At 39.7% G+C, this 27595-nt stretch overlaps 1 protein-coding gene across 1 annotated transcript in view; it reads right to left on the bottom strand.

Moving 5' to 3' along the window:
- Window positions 1-26379, bottom strand: part of TESPA1 (thymocyte expressed, positive selection associated 1) — a 38471-nt gene extending 12092 nt beyond the window's left edge. Inside the window, exons 1-7 of the mRNA XM_028532649.2 lie at window positions 26197-26379; window positions 10828-11035; window positions 9856-9898; window positions 3546-3595; window positions 2825-2878; window positions 2034-2070; window positions 1691-1789 (exon numbers count right to left, since the gene is read on the bottom strand). Of these exons, the coding sequence (XP_028388450.1) occupies window positions 1691-1789; window positions 2034-2070; window positions 2825-2878; window positions 3546-3595; window positions 9856-9898; window positions 10828-10990 (446 nt within the window). The 5' untranslated portion in view covers window positions 10991-11035; window positions 26197-26379. The remainder of the gene's footprint in view (window positions 1-1690; window positions 1790-2033; window positions 2071-2824; window positions 2879-3545; window positions 3596-9855; window positions 9899-10827; window positions 11036-26196) is intronic.
- Between the last annotated feature and the right edge of the window lie 1216 nt (window positions 26380-27595).

Here is a 27595-nt window from a genome sequence, read left to right as displayed (position 1 = left end):
AAAGCTTTCATTTCTCTGAACCTAAGTTCTCTGTCTGAAACATGGAAATTACAATGTTTAAAAATTGAAAGAGATTCTATCATAGTACTTTGAATAACTGATTACAGGTGAATGAACTTTACTATGAGGGGATCTGCACAATCAAAAGCAGTACAGATGTGAAGAAATCTGTAGTTGTATTATTAACCAGTCAGTTCCTGCTTGCACGTCTGTACGATGATGTAGCTGGCTTCTGCCAAGTGCTGTGCATCTTGCCTCACAGTTTGCCCTCAGGGTTGTGTGGGACAACTAGAGAATGCATGTGTAGGAAACATAAAACTCATTCTATTCTCACTTTCAGGGTAAGCAATTTTCAGTTTGGTAGGTCCTCACTTAACATTGTTAATAGATTCTGTGACTTTAAGCAAAACAATATACAATGAAATCAGATTTACCATAGGCTAATTATTATAAATAACTGTTAAGTTCCTATGGTATCTCATCAATGTTGTAACAAAATGGCATTGAATGGAACAGCATTACTTGAGGACCTGCTGTGTAGGTATGTTCAAAACCTGATTTTGAGAGGTAGATCCCTTTGTAGCACGATTTTCAGTGCAGAAGCCCTGCATTACAGAAGGTCAATTCTCTCTCTTTATGGCACCAGCATGTAGCTACAAATGAATCTGTGTTCCACCAGCCTGGGAGACACAGAGCTCAATAACTATGCATCCCAAACAACAATGGGGGTAAGGAGCTGTGGATTACTTGAGAATTTGAATAATCACTGTCACTTTCTTCAGAAAAGATGCTAGGCTTTTAATCCAAATACGTACCATCTTGTTTAATTAATAGCTGGATAATTAACTGGAATCCCTGGCTCTATTTTTATATTTGTTATGTAAGTACTGATTGTATTTCCATGGTCCTAGGTTTCCTTATAGGAATCGTGCGTCTAGATCTGGATCATTGGCTCTCAATCATGAGTGTGTATTAGAATCACTTTGGGAGGGGTCTTTACAAAATGCAGATGTCTGAGTCTTATCTCAAGAGATGCTGGTTTAATTGAACTGGAGTGAATTGGCCAGGCCTGTGGCTCTGGATGGACAAATCACTAAAGATAGTTATATGGCTAATAAGTCTCAGAAGCAGGTCTCAAATTCAAACTTTGACTCGAAATTTCAGGCACTTTTAATTACACCACACTAGTTTTCATGGCTTTCCATCTTGTTTTAACATAATTTGCATGCTATTTTGTTCACTTTATTGGGTTGTTAAACTCCTGGGGCAACTTTGTCTTCTTCATTTTTCCAAATTCCGTACAGTCATTGCCTGGCCTGAGCTCAGGAATTCAAAATTACCTGAATGAATTAATATTTTATTACTTCATTCAACCAACAAATCAATCAATTAATTAATCCATGTATGGGCTGTTTATCGAGCACTCAGTATAAGTCCAGGAGCTGTGATGGTACCAGTGCTGTACCTCCTGGGGTCCAAAGAACTGAACTATTTTGCACATAGCATCCAGCTCTGAGCAGTAGAGTCCTTTGCGTTCCCCACTATTCTTGAAGCAAATATGTCTTTCTTTTCAAGTATATGGCTGCATAAAAGCTTTGGTAAGGTATCCCAGGAAAACTGGGCAGTGGGTTCTCGGTTCTATTCTCTTCATCTTCCCCATCCTTCTACCCCTGCCAAATTTGGTACATACCTTGAACTAGTCTTGTTGGTCCCACCAGTCATGCTGCTGGAAGCCAAACTGCAGCCAAGATCTAGTAGCTGGCAGGGCCGGGCTGTCTCTAGGAAATGCCTGCAGGGATCAGAGATGATGTCATACTAATCCTGTAAGCAGTCTGCACCCTGGCTCCAAGACATGCCTGCTGGGCATCGTCACTTCCTGTGAAAACTCAGTCTATGACTTAATTCTTGGTGGGAAAATCTGATTCTTCTGAATTTTCAGCTCTTTGATTTTCATTTCTTTGACTCTGACACTTACACCAGTTCAGTAACTCCTGAAGGAGAGACCCTTTAGCCCAGCTGAACCTTACACTTACCTGGAGAAGAGTTTGCCATTGGCGGCCAACAGTGTGGCTGGACAAGGAACAGAAAGGCAAAGAGAAAGTTATAAAGGAAAATAAAAATCACCTAAGCTGCCCTGCCCCTCTGAATTTAAAGCTCAGCCCCCCTCTGTTCCTTTCTGCAACTACTGTAGGATCATCACTGAACCAAGTCCATGGGACTATCTAAAGATTCTCAAACACAGACCTGGAAGAGGGATAGATATGGTGGAGAACAGTGGACCTCAGGCCTCTGAACTTCTGGACCATGACTGGTTTCTAGGCACGAATTCCTCTGTCCTGAGAAGGACAGAGTCATTCAGCCCTCCAGGCCAGACTCCCTATCCCACCATATGAGTCTCCACAGGTCCCAGGAGACACTAGTAGGTTGTTATACCTCCATCTTTTATTGAAGCCCTTATCTTCTTGCAACGCAGTCTTTCTCATGCCCACTAATGAGGGAGACTGCATTGGGTTTCCTACACAGAAAACAATTTCAAAGATGCCTGAGCAGCCAATGTTGCTGTGATTTTATATGTTATACTCCCAGGGTCCAAAGGAAAGCTCCAGTGGTGGACAGTAGATAGTAGACATCCTGACAGGCTGGTGCAGAAGTATTTCTGGTCACATGATGCTTTCTGAGCTTCACATTAGATCCTATTGAGACTATTCTTTCCCTGTAGATAAGACCCCAGAGATGCTTTTTCTGCAGTTATCCCCTTTCATTCTATCCTAATTAATCCAATGTATAGTTTCTTACCCAATCTCAACCTCACAGAGCCACTTACCCTCTGCTCCAAGGGTCAAGTCATCTTCAAAGCTGGTTCCATGGCTGGGACACCCTGTCAAATAATAAGGCAAAGATCACACAAAATCAGGATTGCACGCACACACACACACACACACACACACACACACACACAGTCGTGCAACTACTAAGCTGAATCTTATCTTAAGAGATGCTGGTTTAATTGAATTGGAGTGAATTGGCCAGGCCTGCGGCTCTGTATAAAACTGGAGAGACATCCACTGTTTGCAAACCTGCCCTCAGCTGTATATACATATAGTACCTCAGAAATCACACTTATATTCTGACTCAGAAAGAATTACATGCACACTCATCTATAATTAACCTGTCCCCTACATTGCACAGTTATGCACACAATCCTTGGCCAAATAGCACATGGGGGTATGCACACACACACAAACACATATTTTATAAAGCTCTTTTCCTGTAGCAGTGATTGTTAGCTGAATAACCACTAATGGAAAATAACCTCTGAGTACTGTTGAGCCAGTGGGTTGGCTCTGTGTCATTGCTTACTCTATCTTCTGGACCTTTCTGACTGCCTGTGACCACTGATAGGTGTTTTGCAAGCAGTTACGAGAGAATTGGCCTTCTGGTGGATGCACATGCCTGTGCATATACACACACACACTCACACCCACACAGCCACATCACGGTCCAAGTAGACGAACAATAGAAGGAAAAACAGACCCTATACTCACCATTATAGATCGACTGACCCGCTTCCTCAAAAAACCCTTCTTCAGAGTATCTAAAAACCAAACATAAACTTATAGGTCCAAATCACCACATTTTCCAAGGGGCTTTCCTCAAACATGTCCCATAGGTTCATATAATTTTCCAATGAGAGTCAGCAGTATTTAAGCTGATTTTATGTTGAAGAAAGCAAGACAGGGTGGTTATTTGACTGACAAGTTCATGGAGGTAGTCAGGGGGAGCTGGGATTGGAGGGCTGTGGTTGCACTGACCACATTGTCTAAAGTTAGCTTAGCAAATAATTCTCCAGGTGAGTTCCTAGGCAAAATAGACAATAAAAATGATAGGAGCAAAACTGGAGAGAAATACATTTACAGAAGCAGGGCTTTGGGTATATAATTTTCACATTACAAAAGCAAATATAGAAATTAAAAAAAAGCATTTAGTAGGCCATCTTTTCTATCCATACCCCTTTTCTTGTCTCTGAGCCATAGTCTTGCAGAATATCATGTCTCTCAGGAAGCAGCAGAAACTACATCTTGGTTAGAGATTATATTTTTACATTTTGAGATACGGGCTTATCAAACATTTACCATCTCCAGAAGAAAAACAGATGGAAACCAGCATAATTGGTAGTGAGAAACAACTCAGTTTTATAAACAAGGAAGAAATTCTCTAAAACAGATGAGTGAAATCATCTGTGAAAAAGCTTTGAACTGGGACCAGAGCACCTGGATTCTAGTCCTGGCTCCTTGCTGCTGCTATGTTCTCAAATATGACATAGGGGATCAGATGACTAGATATTATTGTTCATTAAGTCTACTTCAAACACTGGTATGTTGTGTGTTTCACAGAGTTTGCTTCCCTGAGAGTTTGAAAAATGGAAGTTGCACATGATGCTTTGAATGTAGTCTCTTATGGAGGCTGGAGGAGAGACTCATTGAGTGAGTTATCAGGGAGGGACTGGAGTGTATCTATTCCACTGGAGTGATCTGAAATGAGCCTCCTCCTTTTTCAGTCTCCAGCAATGCAAATAAATCTCAGGCTTTTGGAGCACAATATCATGAAATGTTTAATAATGGCAATGGGTTTACTAATTGAACATCTGTAGATTAGTTGTGCTTAAATTTTATAAAATAAAGCCTTGTATATCGTATACTGACATCTTTTACTAATACTTTGCTTTTAATAGTAAAAAAATCCCTGTTTTCCAAATTCTGTATTTTTATATGTCCTTATGAAAAAAACTGGACATCAAAGTATGATATAAAATGTGAAATCAAACAAGACAAATAATAATGAGTGTTGGAGAGGTTGTGGAGAAAAGGGAACCCTCATTCACTGCTGGTGGGAAGGTAGACTGGCACGGCCACTATGGAAAGCAGGCTGGCAGTTCCTTAAAAAATTAAGAATGGAGTTACCACATGACCAACAATCCCTCTCCTGAGTGCCTACCTGTGAAACTTGAAAACACGTACCCACAAAGACATATGCACCCCTGTGTTCATTGCAGCACTATTCATGGTGGCCGAGACACGGGGATGACTGAACTGTCCTTCGGTAGAGGACTGGATAAAGAAGACGTGGTACATATATACAGTGGGATACCCCTCAGCCACAAGAAAAGGCAAAATACTGCCATCCGTGACAACATGGATGGACCTTGAGAATATTATGCTGAGTGAAATAAGTCAGTCAGAAAAAGCTAAGAATCGTATGGTTGTACTCACATGTGGGGTATACAATAAAACTGAAACTCGTGGACACAGACAGCAGTGTGGTGGTTACCAGAGGGAAGGGAGTTGGGGGTTGACGGGTAGAGGGGGCTTAATATGAGGTGACAGAAGATGGTTTGACTTTGGGTAGTGGGTATACAGTGCAATATACAGATCTTGTCTCATAGAAATGTACACTTGAAGCCTATAAAATCCTATTAACCAATGCCACTGCAATAAAGTTAAGAAATATGAAATGATATACCCAAGCTAATTAAGAACCACCAACTCTAATACTACAACTTGAACTACAAATATATACTTTTCTTTCTAGTGTATAATATTATATATAAAACATTATTTTATTATACATATAACATTATTACACAAATATATTTTAATATAATACTATAGATATGTTAGAATATATATATTATAGATATTAATACAAATTAATATTTCCTATTACTGTTAAAACACTGGTAACTAATATAATCAGCTACTAGAATATTGACATTTACTAGTGCATTTCATGCTTGTGCTGTAGCTACACAGTAATGCAGCTACCAAAGCCAACTATTATCATAACTACAATAAAAACATACTACTACTGCCCTTCTGGGTGTGTGTTCAATGGATACTCACCTGTATATAGTCACCAAAAGAAGTGATTTTCATAATGACCCACAACTGGAAGACCCAAATCTCAAATTATTGTAAAATGGATAAATTGTAGGATGAATATACAACTTAATGCTACATAATAAAACGTATGACCTATTGCTGCTTGTAAAACATGAACATCACAAACATAATGCTGAACAAAAGAAACACATATAGCAGTTCATGTTGTATGATTCTATCTATATAAAGTTAAAAAACTGAAAAACTCATCTACAATGTTATAAGTCAGGTTACTGGTTACCTTGGGAGCTGGGTAATGAATGGAAAGGGACAGACAGGAGCTTCCGGAGTATGAGTAGCGTTCCTGCAGGTTTTATAGTTGTGTGCACTCTGAGAAAATTCCTTGAGGTATGTATTTAATACTTGTTTATTTTCAGTAAGTACTGTATACCTTCAATACAATTTATATTATTGTTATTGAGGATTGTTATTAAAGTGCACAATACCACATTGTTAACCATAAGCACTATGTTGTACAGTAGATATCTAGAACTTATCTAGCATAACCAAAATGTACACCTGCTGAGTTCTACCACAACTTATGTTAAAAAAGAAATGCTGCTAATATTTATGCTCTACTTCAAGAAAATTTACATAAAAATACCACTGATAAAATTCCTAGTCTGGCCAAAAGCAAACTTGCTATTATTCATTAGACACAAGTTTTTGTTGGGTGTTCACCCTGTATTTCTCTCTCTAGTTGTGCCCTGGCAGGCATGGCCATATTTTCTGTATGAGGATCAGCCAGGAAGACCCTTGGGTCAGTAGGCTTCTCTCTGTGCATGTGGGATCTACCACAGTAGTATGGATATAGGCCTGGATTTATTGGTGCCTTTTTATTGAGCGTGTTGATTTGAAACTTCATGTCTATCACCGAAGTCCCAGGCCTTTCATGGGTTATCGCTGAAGATGTAACGTCAATGACTGAGGACTAGATCCACAGCTGCACCTATCTCTCCACCTTTTCATTGAAAAGTCCCTTGGCATCATTTCAAGTCTGAAGTACAAGAGCCAAGGTGCCATTCTCCTGTATACTCAGTTCATGAAGAAAGAGTAGGGAGGTGGATTGGATTATGAGAAGAAGCATGTGACTATTTTTAGCTACTTCCAGCAACTTCCATGGCTCTGTTTGCAGGAATTTTAAACTGAAGTCCACGCAGATGGTTTTTGGGCTCCTGGCCCTACTTCTGATGATTCACAAATAACATATTCATGCCTCAGAAAATCCCCTGAGGGCTTAAGAAGGGAAAGAAAAAGGAGAGGTATAGTTTGTAAAGACATACATGACCTAAACCTGTAGCAGAAGGGTCTGCTACTAGCTTTACACTGACACTAAATTACCAAGGAGCTTTCTTGGAAAGCTTGTCATAAAACAAAGCCCCTTTGCTACCAGAGGGTGTTTGGCATTGGAAAGAAAACAGAACTATGTGGTCTTGAAATAAAATTTGGAAGGTGCCTCCCAGGGCACCTGCCAACAGAGTGGACAGACAACCAGTAAATGTGGGTTCTTGTCCATCTTCCTTCTGCTGTGGTCTTTGCAGCTTAAGAATCAAAGATGGTGGTTAACTTAGAAGGTCATATTTGGAGTACATTTCATCTAAATCTACCTCATTGTGTATTATAAAAATCAAGTATTTTCTCACTATCGTCAATCATCATTTTTTAATTTTTATGATTTCCCATATAGTTAAAAAGTATTACATACTTATTTGGGAAGATTAGAAAATAGAGAAAATTGGAAATATTTTATGAACTTACTAGTTCCCCTTCCAAGGACAAATGTAAGTATGCTAATAGATTTCCTTGTGGCCTTTTTGAAGTTTAAATATTGAATTTTTTTCAACACATAGAAAAGTAAAACATTTTTGACAGATACTCTTGCACCTGTCACCCTATTTTCACACATATAAATATTTTGTCATATTTGCTTCCGATAAAAATAAAAATGAATAAAATGTTAAAGATATAACTGAAGTCTCATTTTACTCCCATTCTTCCTCCTTTCTTCCTTTCTAGAGATAACCACCATCCTGGAGGTGGTGAACATCACTTCTGGACATATTTTTTGATAAAGTGATAGAAGACAGACAGGCAGATAGATACATAGATGATGATAGACTCGTTTGGTGAAATTTTAAAGTAGCACAAAGCCCCTACTTTATAAGCCTTACCACTCACATATTACTACGGAGCATTACAGCACTTGTACATACACCATAGCATTTAAATCTTTGAAAATTTTTGACACTATTATTCTACTTCTCCACTTTATAGGTGAGAAATCTGAGATAGAATTTCAGTTGTTTACTTACAGTTTACACAGATAGATAGCAAAAGAATTAGGCTCAAATCTTGGAGTCTTTTCACTTACCAGTCTACATTTTCAACATATATTTTGTATCAGGGTTTATTTTTGTGGAATACAGGTGGGGAAAGGTGATCTCTGAAGTTTGTGTTCTTATAGTGAATTTATTCTTTTCAACTAGAATGTAGTATGTTTAAAGCCAAGGAGCATATTTTAAACTATTTAGCACTTCTCTAGACCATTTAGACAGACAGTTAGCAAATGCACAGTTAGTAATTGTTGATGTAAATTGATTAAGACTCAAGAATAGTTAATGAGATAAAGACATTAACTGAGAAAACTTGTTCTCTTGTACAAATCTGGTGAAGCATTTTATTTTATTTTTATAATTTTTTAATTTTAATTTTTTACTGAATTTATTGGGGTCACATTGGTTAATAAAATTATATAGATTTTAGGTATACAATTCTGTAAAACATCATCTGTATATTGTATTGTGTGTCCACCACCCTAGGTCAAGTCTTCTATTACCATTTATCTCCCCTGTAACTCTTCTCCCTCCTCCCACCCTCCTTTCCCTGGCAGTGGTGAAGGATTTAAAATCTCAGGACAGTTTTCACACACCAAAAACTTGCAAATGTTCTTATTCCTATATTAATTTACTTCTTTATATTTTGATTACCCTTAATTGACTTCGAAGTCATTGAATTGTGAACCAGATTAGGACTATACGCACAATATGTTTTGTAAACAACAAAAAACACAAAATAAATCCCTCCTGGCATTAGCTTTGGGACATAATTGAACTGAACAACGTTGGATTATTCAGTGCTATTTATTTCCTACCAAATAAGCAAGGGTGGGTTCATGTATATGTTAATAGATGAGTTTAGATGAAAGCCTATATAAAGACTGAACCATTCCTGGAGGGGAAATAAAGAGCAGACAGGAGTTATAGCTTCTGAGAATTCATTATCACACAAATGATCAGGCTTAAATAGGTCACAGGAGCGTTCCCTCTGTGTCTGGGTAGGCTGACTCTAAAATGGTACAGGCTGTGGGGTGTATGGTCTCATATTTTAAATGTTTCTGAGGAAAGACATTACATTGTGCCTTGAAGTACCTGCTGAAATTTCTCACTACTTGGAACGATCGGAGTGAACCCTTAGCCCCTTGTTCTTTGTTCTGCAGTAGAAGTAAACAACGCAGTGACGAATTACTCTGATCAGAAGAACAATTAGGTTTCCAACCTCTTTCATGACATAGTGTTAGGCTCTCGCCTGAAGGGAAAGGCAGTAGAGTAGGGATTTGGATCTCAGCCCAGTCATTCCCCAAAGCCGCAGATTTGCGTTATTCTTGGTTTCAGACTAGATCCTGCCTGTATTTTCAGGCCTCCACATTAAATTAGTCTTGTCCCAGGGTTGCACTTGATTCACAGCTGCCATGCCCACACTCACCCTGACCTTTCCCTCCCCTCCCCATTTCAACTCCACTTCTAATCCTCAGGCCCAATTCAAACCCATTTCCTTGTTTCTGAGTTCCCATTAGTCAGTGCCTGTTAGCATATCCAACCATCTATGCGTGCAGTCCTACTGCCCCTTTGGCACTTACCCACAGTCCTGCAGCCAGTCTTCAATCTTGGTGATGGGATTCCCTAGGAAAATCAGACATCAGATCAGTGTGGGAGCTGAAGGAAGGCAGAGCCCCTCCCTGCAAGTCACCCCATTTTCAAGTTTATCCTTATATAAGTCTTGTCACGAATCTTTCCCTCCCCGAGTAAAACTTTTCTTGAAGATACAAGAGGAGTATACCCATGTATACAAATAGTGGATATTTCTTCTCTCTTTTCCCTCTGTCCCTTTCTTCCGAGGTACCTGGGAAATGCCTCGGATGTTAAGCCCACTGCTCTCTTTCCCCCACAGTTTGGGAAAAGGAACGGGTCCTTCCCCTTAAAAAAAAAAAAAAAGGAACAAACCCAAAGTAAAACTAGAAAGGCACAGTACTGCATTTGTGAATTTTGTTTGCTACTAAATAAGCAAAAAATGGGTTTATTTATAAAAGATTCCACTCCCTGCCCCCACCCATGGCTGGAGTCTCATTTGAACCTCAAAGAAGTTCTGAGAGGCACATAGAAAAAGTACTACTAACACATAATCTAAATGAGACAAATATGTCTTAGAGGTGAGTGACTTGCCAAAGGATACACAGCTTGTCAGTGACAGAGCTGCTGCCAGAGTCCAGGCATTTGGGTTGTGATCTTGTCACACAGACACAATTGAAACATCCCAAAGAATTCACAGAGCACTCTGACCCCTCGCCCTACAGACAGCTTCTCAGGATGACACAAAAATATGCCTCTTTCTGTTTCCCAATCTTATGCCTGTCTTTTTCTCACATAATTCATATTTTGTATTATTTTATCCTTCTTCCCTTAAACTCATTTAAACCAGTCAAAATGAGCCTCTCTGAGGGCCTAGCCTGGACAAGGGACCTACTGCCCACAGGATGCAAGCCTGTGCCTGCTGCCCCATTCCCCTACCAAAGACGACATGGAAGTCTGTTTGGTGTCTCACTGCCTCTTACCTTCCTGGAAAACATCATCCAGGCTGGCCGGCTCAGGATCTGGGACATCCTGCAGGGCAGCGGCAGCCTCCTCTTCCAGGACCTGGGTCTGCCAGTGACGGCTCTGACGGATCCAGGCCCGACGCTTCTCCCAGGACGTGGGGCTCAGTACAGAGCCCTCCATGGCCCTGGTTCAGACTTCAAGGTCTCCTGCGACAGTGGTGCTGCCCTAAGAATTGACGCACAGTGTTACTTCCTCATCCTCTACTCGGATACTCCCAGGGTGCCCCGGACTCCCCGTCTTTCCAGCACAGAGGAGCATGACTCCTGTGCCCATTTTTGGAGGGCAGGGAGGGGCAGGTGGAAAGGAGGAAATACATGTTTAGCCCTTCCTCTATCTTAAAGAAAAAAGAATGCTCTGAAGAATCCAAACACCAGGGCAAGGCTTTCAAGTCAGTAAGTCTGGAAACTTAAACATCACATGGTTTAAGGAGCTCAATTGGAAGAGCTCTTCCTACTTAAAGAGGAGCTACTTTTCATGATTACGTAAGAGGTGTATTAGAAAACATTTTTCTTTAATCCTTAAGGATTTTGTCTCACAATCTTCCATTGACATCAAAATTTCTATGAATTTGAAATTTATAAACTCCACTTTATTTGATTCTCATAAAGGCATATGAAGAAGTTTCAGATCTCAAAGGTTGAACAACTTTTCTACGGTCCACAACCAGGAATTCATTTTAACTACAGTCATTCTGAATTTGCTTTGTTTCGTTTCCTCTTTTATATATTAGGGGTCCACATAGGATGTCTTTTGGGGTGGGGGAACCTCACATTAAAAACAAGGAGACCTTGCCTTAAGCAATTGCAGCCACCACCTTAAGGATCACCATTTTCCATGTTGTGACTGGGTTTTTCCATAGCTATGAGTTCATTCCCTGGCTCATCCATGTATTTGTGTTTCTTTCAGCACTGCCTAATCAACACCTTTGTATTCTTCCAAGAGGTTCATCCTGATGGCAGTAGCCATTTATTCAAAGAGGAAGAAAGAGAAAGAGGAGGAATCATTGAATTGTCCAAACAGAGCTTTAAAAGACTCAAGGCGAGTGAACATTTATTGGTTTATGCTCTGTTCTCCTGCCTCTTCCTCACTTGCTGCACTCATAGCAGTGAGTCAGTGGAGGTGGGACCACTGTTCTCCACTGCCTTGTCCCTCTATTCCCTGCAGCTGCCACACCAGCCTCATCATCTTAGCTGCACTTTTAACTGTTGGAGTAAAGGGAAAGAAAAATAAGGAGAGTGCCAGTTTCCAGAGACTTCTGTTCTTCAAACATTTAAACACAAAATCATTTGTGAGGCATTCAACAATGCAGGCATTAAAATAGCTATTTTTGAAGACAACAAATTGAACATAAAACACATTTGTAGGGCAATAAAATTATTTGAATGCCTCTGCTTGCTACAGGAAAAACTTATCCAGAGAAAAATAATACATGATTACTGTGGTCTGATCTAAATTCTTTTACTTTGGGTCTAACCTAAGAATAATTTTTTCCAAGAAGTGACAACAGTTGGTGTGATGAAACTTTGTTAACTCTGGGCACTTGGCCTTTTGTCCACTGCCTGTGCCTTTTAGGGGAAACTAAATGGTTGAATTAAGCTTGTGACATAGGAAGCCACAAAAAGGGGTAGCAAAGATAATTTGTCCTTTGGTCAGCGTTGTTGTGAGGTGATAGAAAGAGGATAACATTGTAAGTAGAAATATTTTAGGAAAAGAATCTAAAAAGCCTTGATCAGTTCCATCCATGCTGTTGCAAAGGGTAGAATCTTCTTCTTTCTCTCTACTGCATAGAATTCCATTGTGTAAATGTACTGTAGTTTTTTGATCCACTCATTTGCTGATGGGCACTTAGAAGGGGGGTGGGGACAGTGGGGAGAAGGGTTTTCAGGAACTATAAAGGACACATAGACAAAACCAAGGGGGAAGGTGGAAGCAAGGGAGGGAGGTGGGTTTTGCTGGGGGGGAGGGGGGAGAATATGTAGACAAATGTGATTGAACAACAATAAAGTAATTTTTAAAAAAGCCCTTGATCAGAATTTATTTATCTTATTAGTTCTCACCTCCAAAATATTTAATAGGTTGGTGTCAGTGAGCCCAGAAAAGAAAATGTCAGACACTGACTTGCCTATTGTCTTTAATTCCCAGAGCAAATCTTGTGAACTCTTCTTTCATAAGAAAAATGTTTTTGGTGATTAGGAGAATTTAAAAGGAAGGCAGAAAGACAGCAGGGCGAAGAGAGAAGGAAAGAAAGAGGAAAGAAAGAAGGAAGAAAGAAAGAGAGAGAGAAGAAAGAAAGAAAGAAAGAAAAGAAAGAAAGAAAGAGAAGAAAGAAAGAAAGAGAAAGAAAAGAAAGAAGAAGAAAAAGAAAGAAAGAAAAAAGAAGAAAGAAAGAAAGAAAAGGAAGGAAGGAAGGAAGAGGGAAGGAGGAATATTTGACTCCCACTTTTGATTCTGTCACTTGCTAGTGGCACAGTTTGGAAAATTCAATCCCTCTTTCTGTAGGAGACTGTTCTGCATGGCATAGGCCCAGCTCCCACTCGGAGATGCACAGGACCCATGCCCATGAATAGGTTCTCCCATGGGGGATCAGGCCTGCAATGTACCTAGGCCGCTTTGAGTCTTACTCTTGCTAAAAAACTCCCTCACCCTGAATTGAGGACATTTACTGCAAAGTAACTTCTTAAAATCCATGGTAAACCTTCCAAGGATGAGTGTAACCCATTCAACTACTTTTGCCTTTTCATTTGCAAATATCCCTCTTCTGTGATGTGATTAGCAGCATTGGCTCCTTTGTTTTCTATAAAAGGTAACCACCAAAAGCAAACCTGTGCATAGTGAATAAGGACCATCATGTAATGGGTGGAGAAACCCAATAAAGGTCTGTCATGGCTGAAGCTGCAGCTTTTGTGCCCCTTGAGAGAAAAGCCATGCTGTCCCTTTTCCTCCACCAGACTCGGTAGTCCATGTGAATGTCTCATTTTATCCATAATGACGCGGACACTGTGGGCTGGTGTCTGCATCACTTTCTAGTCTCATTTTCTCAATAAGGACACTCTAGCTTAGCATAGTTCACTTATTGAGATGGTAAACGAAAGCCTCTACTTGAGTTTCAACATACTCTGTGATATGAATCTATTCTATATTCTTCCCACACATTTGAAACTATATCACACTATATATACGTTAATTTTTCCTCTGCTTCCTTTATACTTTTTTTTTACTAATCTTAGGTCGTTTTCATGTTCTTCACTCATTTCCCCTCATGTTCCTCAACCTTTGGCACACTTAACCTGCAAAACTCAATTCGTACCAGTATTCTCCATGAAGCCCAGCCTGACTTCTACAGCCTACAATAGTCACTTTTCACTGAGTTTCTTTTCTGCTTGATTTTCTTCTTCATTGTTACCACTGAAATACTTCATATTTTATTTATTAACCTAGTTTATTGTTTCTTCTTCTGATTAGAATATAAGCTCCATGAGGACAGAGATTTTTGTCTGGGTTGTTCAGTGTTGTGTCCCTAATGTCTAATACAGAACTTAACTTGTCACAGTTGCTTAGTAAATGCTTATTCTCTAAATGAATGAATAATTAGTAGGTGACTATTCCCCAAAGGAGGTCAGTGTTTTACAGTCATCATAGACACATGTAGGGAGATTGGCTTCAAAACTGTGACAATAAGCTTATAATTATGTGTTTGCTAAGCATGCAAAAATGTTTTGGGCTAGAAGTTGGAGAAAGATGAATTTGAGGGTTATTTTATGACTCATTTGTAATCTTGGAGTTCCTATAATTGTAAGCCAGAGTTGTATTTTTTCTTAACTATTTCTGTTTGTTGTTCTGCCCTATGATGAAAAGTTTTACTTACTGTAAATACTTAAAGAAAAATTCCTATGGAAAGAGATCCTCAATGCTTAAGAGTTCTAAGAAAACCTTACAAATAAATGATTATTATAGTTATGACAACAAGAAGGCTGGACAAGTTAATGACTCTACTGCCTATTGAGAATAACAGTCATTTTCTAAGCAATTTGGGTGAAAACTGAATAATTTCCTTTCTTGAAAAAGTAACAATGGTCTCAAGTCTGAAATAAAAGATGCAAGAGATATCCAAGCTAACCTTTTCAACTGTGGCAAACTGGACACAGGACCAGGGAATTGAATAAGCAAATTTTCCTCAATTTCTGCCACACTTGGGTTGTAGAGATCTATTCATGGGGTATTATAAGTACAGTGATATTATGAGGCAGGGAGAAATAGAATTGACTAGTTGATGGTAACAGGAGGAAGCTGTGTTACTGGGAGATAAAAAAGTGGGTATTCTTTGTGGAAATCTAGAGGAAATGGCAAATGATTATCAGGCAAGCACATCAGCAGTGAGAGTGTTAGAAAGAATTGAAGGATGGGGGGTGCACACAGCTGTCCAGATGGCACCTTTGAAGGCCTTGGGGCCCCTTGTCATAGAGAGAAGGGAATGGAGGTATTTTCTCCAAACAAGCCATACAAAACATACACCTATATGCACAGTGGGATTTGGTGCAGTGAAAAGAGCACTGACTGGGAGTCAGGAAAGTTGGGCATCCTTCCAACCTTTGTGCCCAATTAATTGACTTCTGGAACATCAATTAGATTCTCTTTTCCTTTCTTTCTTTTTTTCAAAAGCTCCTTTTAGTTAAAGTACAGCTGACATACAATATTATATTCGTTTCAGGTGTATAACACAGTAATTTGACATTTATATACCTTAAAAGTGATCACCACAAAAAGTCCAGTATCCCTCTGTCACCATCACCAGGTTACTGTGATGTTGATGGTATTCCCTCTGCTGTGCTTTACATCCCCATGACTTATTTGTGTTATAACCATACATTTTTACCTCTTAGCCCCCTTTACCTTTTTGCCCAACCCCTACCCCACTGGCAACTATCAGTTTTTCTGTATCTGTTATTCTGTTTGTTTTGTTTGTTCATTTTAGATTTATTTGTTCAGTTTTTTAGATTCCACATATAAGTGAAATGACATTTCACATAACATAGTATCTTCTAGGTCTATCCATGTTGTTGCAATGGCAAGATTTCATTCCTTTTCATGGCTGGGTAATATTCTTGTGTGCACGTGCGCGCGGGCGTGCGCACACACACACACACACACACACACAATTCTTCCTTATACGCCCATCTATTGATGAGCCCCTAGGCTGATTCCATATCATGGCTATTGTAAATAATGCTGCCACAAACGTAGGGGTGCATATATCTTTTCAAATTAGTGTTTCATTTTCTTCAGATAAGTGCTCAGAAATGGAATTACTGGGTCCTTCTTTGTCTTTTGTTATAGCCTTTGTTTTAAAGTTATTTTATCTGATAAAAGTATTATTATTCTGGCTTTTTTTTTCATTTCTATTTTCATGAAATATCTTTTTCTATGCCCCTCCTTTAAGTCTCTGTGTGGCTCCTGACACAATGTGAGTGTCATATCGGCAGCATACACAAGGGTCTGTTTTTTTTATCTGCTCAGTCCCCTATGGCTTCTGATTGGAGTGCTTAGTCCAGTTACATTTAATTATTTACAGGTATGTACTTATTGCAATTTTAATTGTTTTCATACTAGATTTATAAGTGGTTGGCCCTTCTACCTTCTACTAGTAAAGGTTTGCCTTTACTAGGGAGGTTACTTTTTTCCAATATTTTCTCATTTACAGTTTGGCATTTGCTTTCCACTTAAAGAATGCCCTTTAACATTTGCTGTAATGCTGGTTTAATGATTGATAAACTCCTTTAGCGTTTTGCTTGTCCAGCAAAATCTTGATCTCCTCTTTCAGTTCTGAATGATAACCTTGCAGGGTAAAGTATTCTTGGTTGTTGATAGTTGAATATGTCATGCTACCTCCTTCTGGCCTGTGAAGTTTCTGTTGAAGAGTTAACTAATAGTCTTGTGGGCATTCCCTTGTATATAACTAGTTGTTTTTCTCTTGCTGCTTTTAAGATTCTCTCTTTATCTTTAACTTTTAACAATTTAATTACAATATTTCTTGGTGTGGGTCTCTTTGGGTTCATCTTGTTTGGGACTCTTTGTGCTTTATGGACTTTATGTGCTTTGTGCTTTATGTCTGTTTCCCAACCAGGTTAGGGAAGCTTTTAGCCATTGTTTCTTCAAAGAGGTTTTTGTCCCTTTCTCTCTCTCTTGTTCTTCTAGGACCCCTATGCCTTAAAAAAAGATTTTATTTATTTATTTTTAGAGAGAGGGAAAGGGAAGGAGAAAGAAAGGCAGAGAAACATCATGTGAGAAAGGAACATTGATCAGTTTCTTCTCAAACACACCCAGACTGGGGACTGAACCTGCAACCTAGGCATGTACCCTGACCAGGAATTGAGCATATGCCCTTTCACCTTGCAAGACAATGCCCAAATCACTGGACCACACCGGTCAGGGTTAGGAACTCTATGATGTGAATGTTGGTATGCTTGATGTTGTTCCAGAGGTCCCTTATGCTATCCTCATTCTTTTAAATTATTTTTTCTTTTTGATCTTTCAGTTGGGTGATTTCCACAATCCTCTCTTCCTAATTGCTGATCTATTCTTCTGTATCATCTGATCTGCTATTGTTTTCCTCCAGTATATTTTTCATTCCAGTTGTTACATTCTTCACTTCTGATAGGTCCTTTAAAGATAATTTTTTATCTTTTTACCGAAGTTTCCATTGAGCTTATCCACTTCTATGCAGAGTTTGATGAGAATTTTTAAAAAAGTTAATCTTTACTTGAGGACATTTTTTTCCTTGCCTTTAGAGAGAGAGAGGAGTGAGAGTGAGAAACATCAGCGAGAGAAGAAGCACCAGTTGGTTGCCTCTTGTACATGCCCAGGCGGGGGATCGTGTGTGCCCAGACCAGTGATTACACACACCCACGACCACGCCTGTGGTTGGACCAGGGATGGAACACTCAAACCTGTGTATGTGTCCTGACCAGGAATCAAACAAGCAATCTTTCAGTTGCAGGATGACACTCCAACCCAATGGAGCCATTCTGGACAGTGCTGATGAGTATCTACATCTATTACTTTGAACTCTTTATGTAGTAGAAAGCTTACCTCAAGTTTCATTTAGTTCTTATTCTTTTTCTGGGATTTGTCTTTTTTTTTTAAACATAGTCTTTTCTCTTCTCATTTTGCCTATTTGTTTCTATGTACTAAGTAGGTCAGCTATGCTTCTTGGTCTTGAAAAAGTGGGCCTTATGTAGAAGGTATCCTGTGGGGCCCAATGGTGAAATCCCCCTTGTCATCAGAGTTGGGTGCTCCAGAGGTGTTCCCTGGGTGGACTAGCATTGTCTCCTGTTGTGATTGGTCCTCAGCTTCTATGGGCACACTGGCAGGAGAGGCTGGTCCTGGTGCAGCTTGACAGTGAGGCCTGGCTACAACTGTGGCAGGCATGCTGGTGTGCAGGGCAGGCCTTTAATGGGCTAGCTGGAAGCCCACCATGTTATTGCAGACACAACTGTTGAGTAGTGGTGCTGGCTGAGACTAACCCACAGGGTGTGCAGGGCAGAAGCTGCTTGGAGGGTGACAGCCATGGATGAATCCTCAAGGAATGACAGAGTGGGGTGCATAATGTTGCAAGGTAATGGGAGTGTCAGGAATGGCTCCTGCCACATCAGATTAACTAGACAGAAGGAGAGTAGAGGAAGGGGGAAGAAAAATGGTGCCCACCAGCACTTCTGACTCAGGAGAAAGTTTTAACAGGTCCCTGTCCCTCCAGCACACACTCTAAAATTAGTCAAAGTACCACCTTCATGAATGACCTAGGTGCTTTTCAAACTGCTGCCTCTGTGCCAGGACTCAGAAAGAACACAACCTGGGTTTCCTATGGCTCTTTGGCTTTCCCAGATGTAAGTCCCACAGGTTTCAAAGCCAGATGTTACGGGGTCCTCTTCCTGGTGCAGGTTCCCCTAGGCTAGGGTTCAAACCTCTCACTCTTCGGGGAGGATCTCTGCAGTTATGATATTCCTCCCACTTGTCAGTCACCATACTGGGAGTGGGGGGGTTGGGTGGGTCCTGACAAGACTTAGTCTTCACCCTCCTACCCATCTCAATGTAGCTTTTATTTATATGTGTAGTTGTAGAAAATCTGTTCCGCTAGTCTTCAGGTTGTTCTCAGAGATAGCTGCTCTATATGTAGTTGTAGTTTTGGTGTCAACAAGAGGAAGTGAGCTCAGGATCTTCCTACTCTGCTATGTTGAACTTGAAGCCAGGAGACTTACTCTTGAATACTAGTTTAGCTTGTGCATGAAATGTCATTTCTTGTGGTTGGTGCACTGCCCTCACAACAAATGTGGCTCCAGATGGGATCACTGAGTTACTCTAGATTTTCTATTTGGGCATTGATTTTATTCTCTTAAATGTGAATTGATGGCCTTGGCTGGTGTGGTTCAGTGGATTGAGCATCAACTTACAAACCAAATGTTGCTGGTTCAGTTCTTGGTCAGTGCACATGCCTGGGTTGTAGGCTAAGTCCCTAGTTGGGGGTGTGCAAGAGGCAACCAGTAGATGTTTCTCTCACATTGATGTTTATCTCCCTCTTTTTCTCCCTCCCTCCCTCTCTCTAAAAATAAAGAAATAAAATCTTAAAAAAATAAAAAATGAATTGATGGGACTTGTTGTATAAGTTTGCTGCTAATGCTAATGTTTAAATGCTTATGAATTTATTCTAGTTGACTTTAAAATACTTGTAAGAATAATACCTGTAAAAATGCATTTGTATAGTTTTTTTTTCATAAGGATTAGAAAATGGTCCAGTAGCCTCTGAAGTTACTTCCTATTTTGCAAATTCCCTTTCAAATGAACTCTGACTTATTGGGTTTCTGGCCTTCCAACTTCCACTGACCCAGGAAAGTAGGGAGCCTGAATGAATGAGGCTGAGAAGGAACCCAAATGTATATGATTCAGTTAGGTGTTGCTCACTGACTTCCAGCACTTGAATTTTTCTTTCTTTTTTTTTTTTGGTTTAGTTTATACAGATTCATCTACCTTCTTCTCTCTCCAAAGAAATTCTATTTACCCTTTGAAGGCCTACATAAGTCATCTGCTTTCTATTACTTACTTCTAACAACTAGCACACATGTTATAATATATTCAACAGGAGATAAGTGTTTGCCTTTCTCTTCATTATCCACAACTTCTTGTAGCTTGTACCCTGAATCTTATTTTAGGGCATAGCAAGTACCTTGCAATACAAAAATGTTCATTAAGCACTGTACCTGCAAAGCAAGAATCACACTGGTGCTGAAAAATTATCCTTATATGTCGCAAGACAGGTGCTACTGACTTTCCCTATGGAAAAGTGGTCTCAAATCCTAATATACATATTTTGTATGCCTTGCAGTGAAGGGGAAAAAGGGTTGGGACATAGTCATGCCAATACTTTGCTGATATAATATGAAGGCCACAATAGTTTGACTGAATTTATAAGCTTAAAATATCAAATTTTCCTTTGTTAAAAAATTTCCTAGAATCCCATTCTAAGTTTTCATTCCTCAGTCAAAAGTTCTTTCTGAAATATGAGTAGTATCTTTCTCGATGTTTATATTATAATATTATATTTAATCTATCTCCTATGAAGATGGAAATCTGAAGCCTGCTGGTATCTTTTCTATAACATTCCCATTAACCAACTCCCCCCCCCCACCTACAAAATAACAACAACAACAAAAATACTCTACAATGGATCTACAGCTAATTGCCTCAATCATCCCAAAGTCTTATTTTTTCCCTCTGCTATCATTACCAGCCCCTTTCTCTTCTCTACATTTCTCAAAAGACTCACTCTGTAAATATTTCTCCACAATCTGTCAAGTGCTCTGAAAATGGACTCCAACCAAGGAGAGTAGGAGAGAATTCTCTGTTCTGAGGATGTTACAGTTAAAAGCAGAAATTGCAGCAGACAGGGTTGACGTGAGGCAAGAGAAACTACCTCTAGTGGTTTAATATTAAGGCATGGTGTAAAAGCTTTGAAATGAAAAGTTTTAAACCAAAATCATCACCAGAAGAAGTAACTTTATTAGCAAAGAAAACCTTTATGGGTATGTTATGATTAGTACATTGAGAACATCACATACTTCCAGTCTCTGTTTTCTAAGGGATATAGTTAGAGCTTCTTTACATATTAACATGGGCAAATCAAAGCAATAGGTATTTATAATAACTCATAATACATCATAAGGTATATTGAGTACCTTATATTTATTCACAAAACCTTTCCACAAACTACCTCCCTTGATCCTGACAATCACATTTGAGCTAATTATTATCATCTGAAGCTCAAGGAGATATGTGACTTGTCCAAGGTCATCCTATATTTAGGATCTTACAGTATTGAGATTTAAACTCAGGTTGGTCTGACATTTGGTTTATGCTGCTTCTTCTCTACTAGGGAAAATGGAGAGATTACATAATGTGAAATGGAGATTTTACTAAAATAGTCTCTCCTTTCATTTATCCTAAATTATATTTACCACTGACATCTAAATGGTGATCTTAGTTTATTTTTTATTCTATTATTAGTGGAAACACTGCACCACAAGTCAGACCAACCTGACCTGTGACAATCTTGGTGAGAGAGGATTGCCCTGTTTGGTTACTGGCGTAGGGTTCCTCTATGCTAGGAGTACCTCTTGACTCTGACCAGGTGATTCTGAAGCAGTGCTGCCTTCCTCAGCCTTATAGAGTAGATTAGCAGCAAGGGCCCAACTAAGGTCTAGTTGAGAGGGAAAGTCTGTTCGGAAATTTACTTTACTTGTAGATTATTGTGACATTCATAACATTTAACAATGGTGATAGGATGGCACTGACCCATCAGGGTTGGCACCAGCCACAGCCCTGTGGCTGAGTCCTACCAGTGCATGGCTGGTGTGGCACTGCATGTTTGGTGCCAGTCTCGGGAACCTTGTGGAAAGCAGGGTTGGCCGTGGGCACTCAGAGGGCTTGGAACAATGGGTATTTATCATAATTTAGTGTGAACATATTTTAATATTTAACAACTAATATGGGCCTACCAATTTGTACCTGCCAAAGATCAGCTCTGCTTAGTTACCTCACCATGGGAATATTCCTAAGAGGCTCCTGAAGGATGGTAAGCCCTCAAGAAGAAAAACTGGAGAGAGCCTGGGCCATGCAATCAGAATCAGTTTTGTTTGGAATCACAGTTTCGTCTCCTTACTGCATGCATCCTTAGTAAAATTACTTATTGCCTCTAAACCTAGGTTTCTTCATATGTAAATCAGATGACATATCACACTTGTTAAGTTATTGGGGCTTAAAATTGTATAATATACAGAATGGGGACAAAAGTAAGTTTATGGTTGTTCTTATGAAAAATAATATGATAATAAATAATAATAAAAGAACACACTCTGTGTTTCACGTACTCACAGCTGTAAACCCACTTTTGCCCAACCCTGTATATTTAGTCCCTGATGTATAAAGGAAGTGTTTGGTAAGTGATAGTTATTACTAGTGGTAATCTTCTCTCAGTCTAAACCACTCTTACTAAGCTGGAACGTTTTCAGGCATAAGGAAAGAAGGAAGCGTGGGCAGCCATGGACAGTAGTGTGTGTGAAATCCAGATGGTAAGAAGTGGGCGCTGCTGTTAAGCACAGATGAGAAATATGCAGTGACTGGGTCCTTTATTCTTACTAATGTCCAAAGGGATCTGAGAGATCATTGAATTGTCATCACTCAATTTGCAGTGGAGGGAACTAAAAGAGCAAGAAAAAGAGATAGAGATAGAAATAGAGATATTAAAAGAGAGAGGCTTATCTGAAATCATGTAGAATATTAATGTCATTAATGGAACTCACACACGTTCTGAGTCCCCGGTATATGCTTTTTTCCTCTATGTCAGATAGCTTTCCTCTTGCCACTCTTGGTTTCCAAGACTCAGGTTTTTGTTTAATACTCTGGACCTCCACTCAGGGGCATGTATCAGATAGATCTCTCTTCTTGACTGTCTGTATTGTTCCTACACCCCAAGCAGTGTCTGTGAGTTGGGACTGAGAGTAAAAACAAGCGTGGGAGGAGAGAGAAAGGAAACAGAGTTTCCATGTTGGGGCCCATAAGACCTTCCACATCTTATCTGTATTTACAACCAAAACACACATCCCGCCATTGCAAAGGGCTGTAGGAAGTCCCAGGACAGCCAACATTTCTTTGTTTGTGATGGGACCAACTCCACTTCAAGCCAGAGTGACCCCCGCCCCCATTCTACATCACTGCATGACTTCTGTACTACTGCAGTTTGTAAAATCATCAGGACAAAAATTACCCTGAGAATAGCATTTGAGCATTCTGAGACTTCTATAGTCAAAGGCAGCAAGCAGTTCAGTCCATTTCAGGGAAAAAGAAAGATGTTATTTGATAAATAATACCAAGAAAAATGCCAGTTCATCAATATAACTTTTTCCCTCCCTTTTTATCTCCTCCCTCTTACAATAAGTTTAGCGGAATAAAGACTAAGAGAAGACTGTCCAAGACCTCTTTTTCTCTCCTTCTTTTCTTTCTTACTTCTACTTTACAGAATGTAAATGAGTTTTAAGAAAGGCTTGTAAATTGCTACAGAAAATATTAAAGTACATTTGCAAAAAAGTGATCCTGTGCTCTGAGTGTTGGGAGACACTATATTTTATTCATCTGGGTAGGCTCTAAAGACATCAAAAATAAGCTACTGAGTGCTGGAGAGGCTGTGGAGAGGAAGGAACCCACATTCACTGCTGGTGGGAATGTAAACTGGCACAGTCTCTATGGAAAACAGTATGGAGGGAGGTTCTCCAAAAATTACGAATAGAGTTACCATATGACTCAGCAACCTCCCTTCTGGTATCTATCCTCAAAATTTGAGAACATTTATTTGCAAAGATATATGCACCCCTACATTCACTACAGCATTATTCACAAGGACCAAGACATGGAAACAACTGAAGTGTCCTTCAATACATGATTGAATAAAGAAGAAGCGGTACATATACACAATGGAATGTTACTCAGCTATAAGAAAAGAGGATATGATGCCATTTGTGACAACATGGATGGACCTTGAGAATATTATGGTAAGTGAAATAAGTCAGACACCAAAAGTTAAGAACTATATGATTCCATTCATGTGTGAAATAAAAAACTGAAAGTAACAAATGAACAAACAAGAAAAACAAACAAAAACTCACAGACACAGACAACACTGTGATGGCTACCAGAGGGAAGGGGGTGGGGTGGGGAGCCCTACAGAATAAAGGGGGTCAAATATGTGGTGACAGAAGATGATTTGACTTTGGGTAGTGAGCACACAATGCAATATACAGATCATGTGTCAGAAATGAACACTTGAAACCTTATTATATTATAATAAGATAATATAATCTTATTAGCCAATGTCACTCCAATAAATTTAATAAACAAATACAAATACTTAAAGGAGGAAACATCAGTTCATCTGGACTGGTTTACAGATACCTTAGCCTAATATGTGGGAGAATGAGCAGATTTCATAATCATTTAGTTCCATGAATTCATATCTTGAATCCTTCATTTCTATTTTCTTGGTAATGAAGCACTGATTTTGCAGTGGAGCACTTTCCCTCATGAGCTAATTTTTATTCTCCCTTCTTTTTCTTTCACAGTATCTGAATCTTGTCCTCAGACTGTGTTTAAGCCTTTTTGCATTAGGCCTCAGCTTGCACATGGTAAAGAGTACATGGGGTATTGGGATGCCTACTTTGTTCTCATCCTTTAGGTGAAAAACAGAAGTTGTCAGTTGTCAAATGGAAGTAAATGTTTGATCTTTTCCCCTTGCTGCAGCCCAGAGTGGACCTTGTGAATCATGATCCGAGCTGGGACAAAACTTTCCATTCTCTGTGAGAATGCCAATCCTGAACCTTGAGTTAAAAACGGCTGCGTTGGTTCTCTATGGCCACTGCATAATGCGTCATCACTGGATTCCACTTAACTTTCAGAGAACCAACAGAATTCTGAGAAAATGTTCTTAGTGTGGTTGTAAAGAATTTGTAAACTCCCTGGGGTGCCAGAGAATAAGAAATACTTTGTTAGATCTCTTCCTGCCCCTTTGTTATATCTTCAGCTGGTTATCTCTGATAATATGTAGAAATAGATAATGGACCTGGCTTACTCTCTTCATAATAATGCTTCACATTACAGGAAAATAACACCAGATCTTTATCTCTACTCACTCAAATCTAACAACTGTTAAGTCTGAAGTTTGAACATGTGAGTTGAAATCTTCTAACCTCCAACCTCCCATCCTCGGCGCTGCCGTGTACTGTCTAGAAAGTCCCTGGGCCTCTCTCCTCAAGGCCGTCTGTGGCAGATGGAGTCACTATTAGTTCCCTGGGCATCGCTTCCAAATCCTCATGGTCTTGTCAAACCACTAATGTGGGACTCTTTTATCTTGTCCTTGTTCTGCATTGGGGACCTACCTCTTCTCCTCTACCCACTGGTAAGCTCAGTAGAAGAGTAGGGACATGGGAAAACCCCAGTATAGTAGATCTTTCCACTCCTCTACCCTCCCCAAAACTCATGTAGGTGGTGACATGCTCAGCCTGGCTATGGCTGAGATAAGGATGTTGGAGAAGCACAGAATCCATCCCCACCCAGGATTATGTAGATCATTAGGTAGTCAATGCATTCATCTCTTCATCTCTCCATCTCCAAGATGCACAGCTGAAAACCAACCCTGACAGGCAGTTATCTGTCTTGAGCCTTCCAGTTAATTTGGCTTGGTATTGTCCCATTGTGTAGCTTCACATGTACCCACAATCTCTCTTTGTTCCATGGCTTCTGAAGAAAGTTCATACCCACAAAAAGCAAAATTGAGTTAGGCCCGGTAGTCTCCATCATCAGCGTTATGGACACTAGATGGGACCTGCAATGAAGCTGAGAAACTTTTCTCCTGAAGAACCTTTCAAAGTTAGAGTTCCATTGAATTTACAGCAAAAGTGAGTACAGCGAGACAGAGATAAACTTCTCAGGTGAGAAACGTAGAAAATTCCTAACTAATAATTTAGGCCATCAAAGGAACCCATGTTTTGTGACCCCAGAAAGAGTACCTATCTGGTGATGAGAAGGAAAAAAGAAAGTAAAGGGACTCTTTTCTTCTGAGAGGTGCAAGGATGAATTTTTTAAGATTGAAGTCAGAGGTGTGGGAGATTTTTCTCTTGACTTTTTCCTTTTCTTCACAACCTGATTTTTCTCTGACCTGTTTCCTCTGGTCTCCCAGCATCCCCCTAAATCAGTATAGTCTTAAAATTGAAGTGGAAGTTGCACTCTCTTACCTGTCTGCTGGTAGGGAGCTGAGTTTGAGGCAAAGCAGTTACCACGGTTGGACCAACCCTTTCCCAGGTAGGGGGAAGGCAGTGAGGGCAGTGAGAAAGTATCATATTGCATATTGCACCTTTCTCTCTGTCCTCATTACACTGCTGTTGCCAGCTTGAAAGGGGAAGCGGAAATGAGAACACACACACGCACATATACACACAGATGCACAGTCCCCGCCTCCGACCCGGCCACATCCTTTGCTCTGGCTCAGGCTGAAGAACAAAGTATCTGACACAGAGCTGAGCTCACCAGCAGCAGTGAGCCTTTCCCGTCAGAGAGCTGCCTTGGTCTTTCCAAAACAACAAACCTTTTCCTATTAAGGAAAGTCTTCCTGCCATGCAACTAAATCCCACGGCTGCAAATACAGCTTCCTGTCCCCAGGAGAAGAGGTGTCTCAAAACGATGATAAAATTCTCTCCGGGAAATTATCTCACTTTTATCTCAGAGAAGATGCTTATAGCCCTAGCACGCACTTGAGAGGCTCGGAGCCAAAATGCATTTATTTTCATAACGCTTTCACATACTGGTAAATTCCCCAGAAGTTTGTTTTCAAATAATGCAAATCATCGTAAGCCACTTTTTTTTTTTTTCAGGATTGACTTCTTAGCACTTTGTTTTTATGTTCAAATCACTTCAAAGTTATCTTTTCTTTTTGTAAATAAACAGTTCCCTTCTCAAGGAACTTCTAAAGCTGGATGAAAAAAAAATCTGTCACACCCTGGAGATGTCATTTTATTGACTTTTAGTTCCAAGAAGCCTTATTAAACTCCAAACCTTTTTCCCCAGTCCTCAATCACTTCCACCCTGACGAATCCAGCAGTGCTATTTTACTCCCCACTTCTTCGATATCTGCTGATACAACCTCTTCTTTGTGTGAAGTGGCACCATTCCAGCCATCTCCTCTCTCTTTCCCAATCCTGCTCTACTTCCTTCCCTGGATCATTTATCTACAGGTATTCGTCACAGTATTTATTGTGTAAGGCACATCTTCAGTGTGCTAAGTGTGGCTGATTTTCACACGTTCATTCTTTTCTTTCTAATTTCTTGGTTATAGCTACAGTTGGATCTATTTTTACCATGTCCCCAAATTCCATTTCCTACTGCTAATAAGACAGTTTTGTTGGAGATCCACACTGTAGCTCTGGTGTGGTGGAAAGAAGTCTAACTAAAATTATTGCATAGCAAGGTAAGTTTTATAAACATTATTTTCTTCAAGGATAATATAAGAAAAATAATCATTCTCTGGTTCTCTAACACACACACACACATTCACTTACGTGTAGAGATGAAAATATCTAACATATTTTCCAGTATACAGTAGGTGCTAAATCTATGCTTTTTGGGGTGGGGGATGGG

This window comes from Phyllostomus discolor, chromosome 2, assembly GCF_004126475.2.
Source record: "Phyllostomus discolor isolate MPI-MPIP mPhyDis1 chromosome 2, mPhyDis1.pri.v3, whole genome shotgun sequence".
Lineage (NCBI taxonomy): Eukaryota > Metazoa > Chordata > Mammalia > Chiroptera > Phyllostomidae > Phyllostomus > Phyllostomus discolor.
Note: the sequence above shows the minus strand (reverse complement) of the source record. Positions and strands in the feature narration are given on the sequence as shown.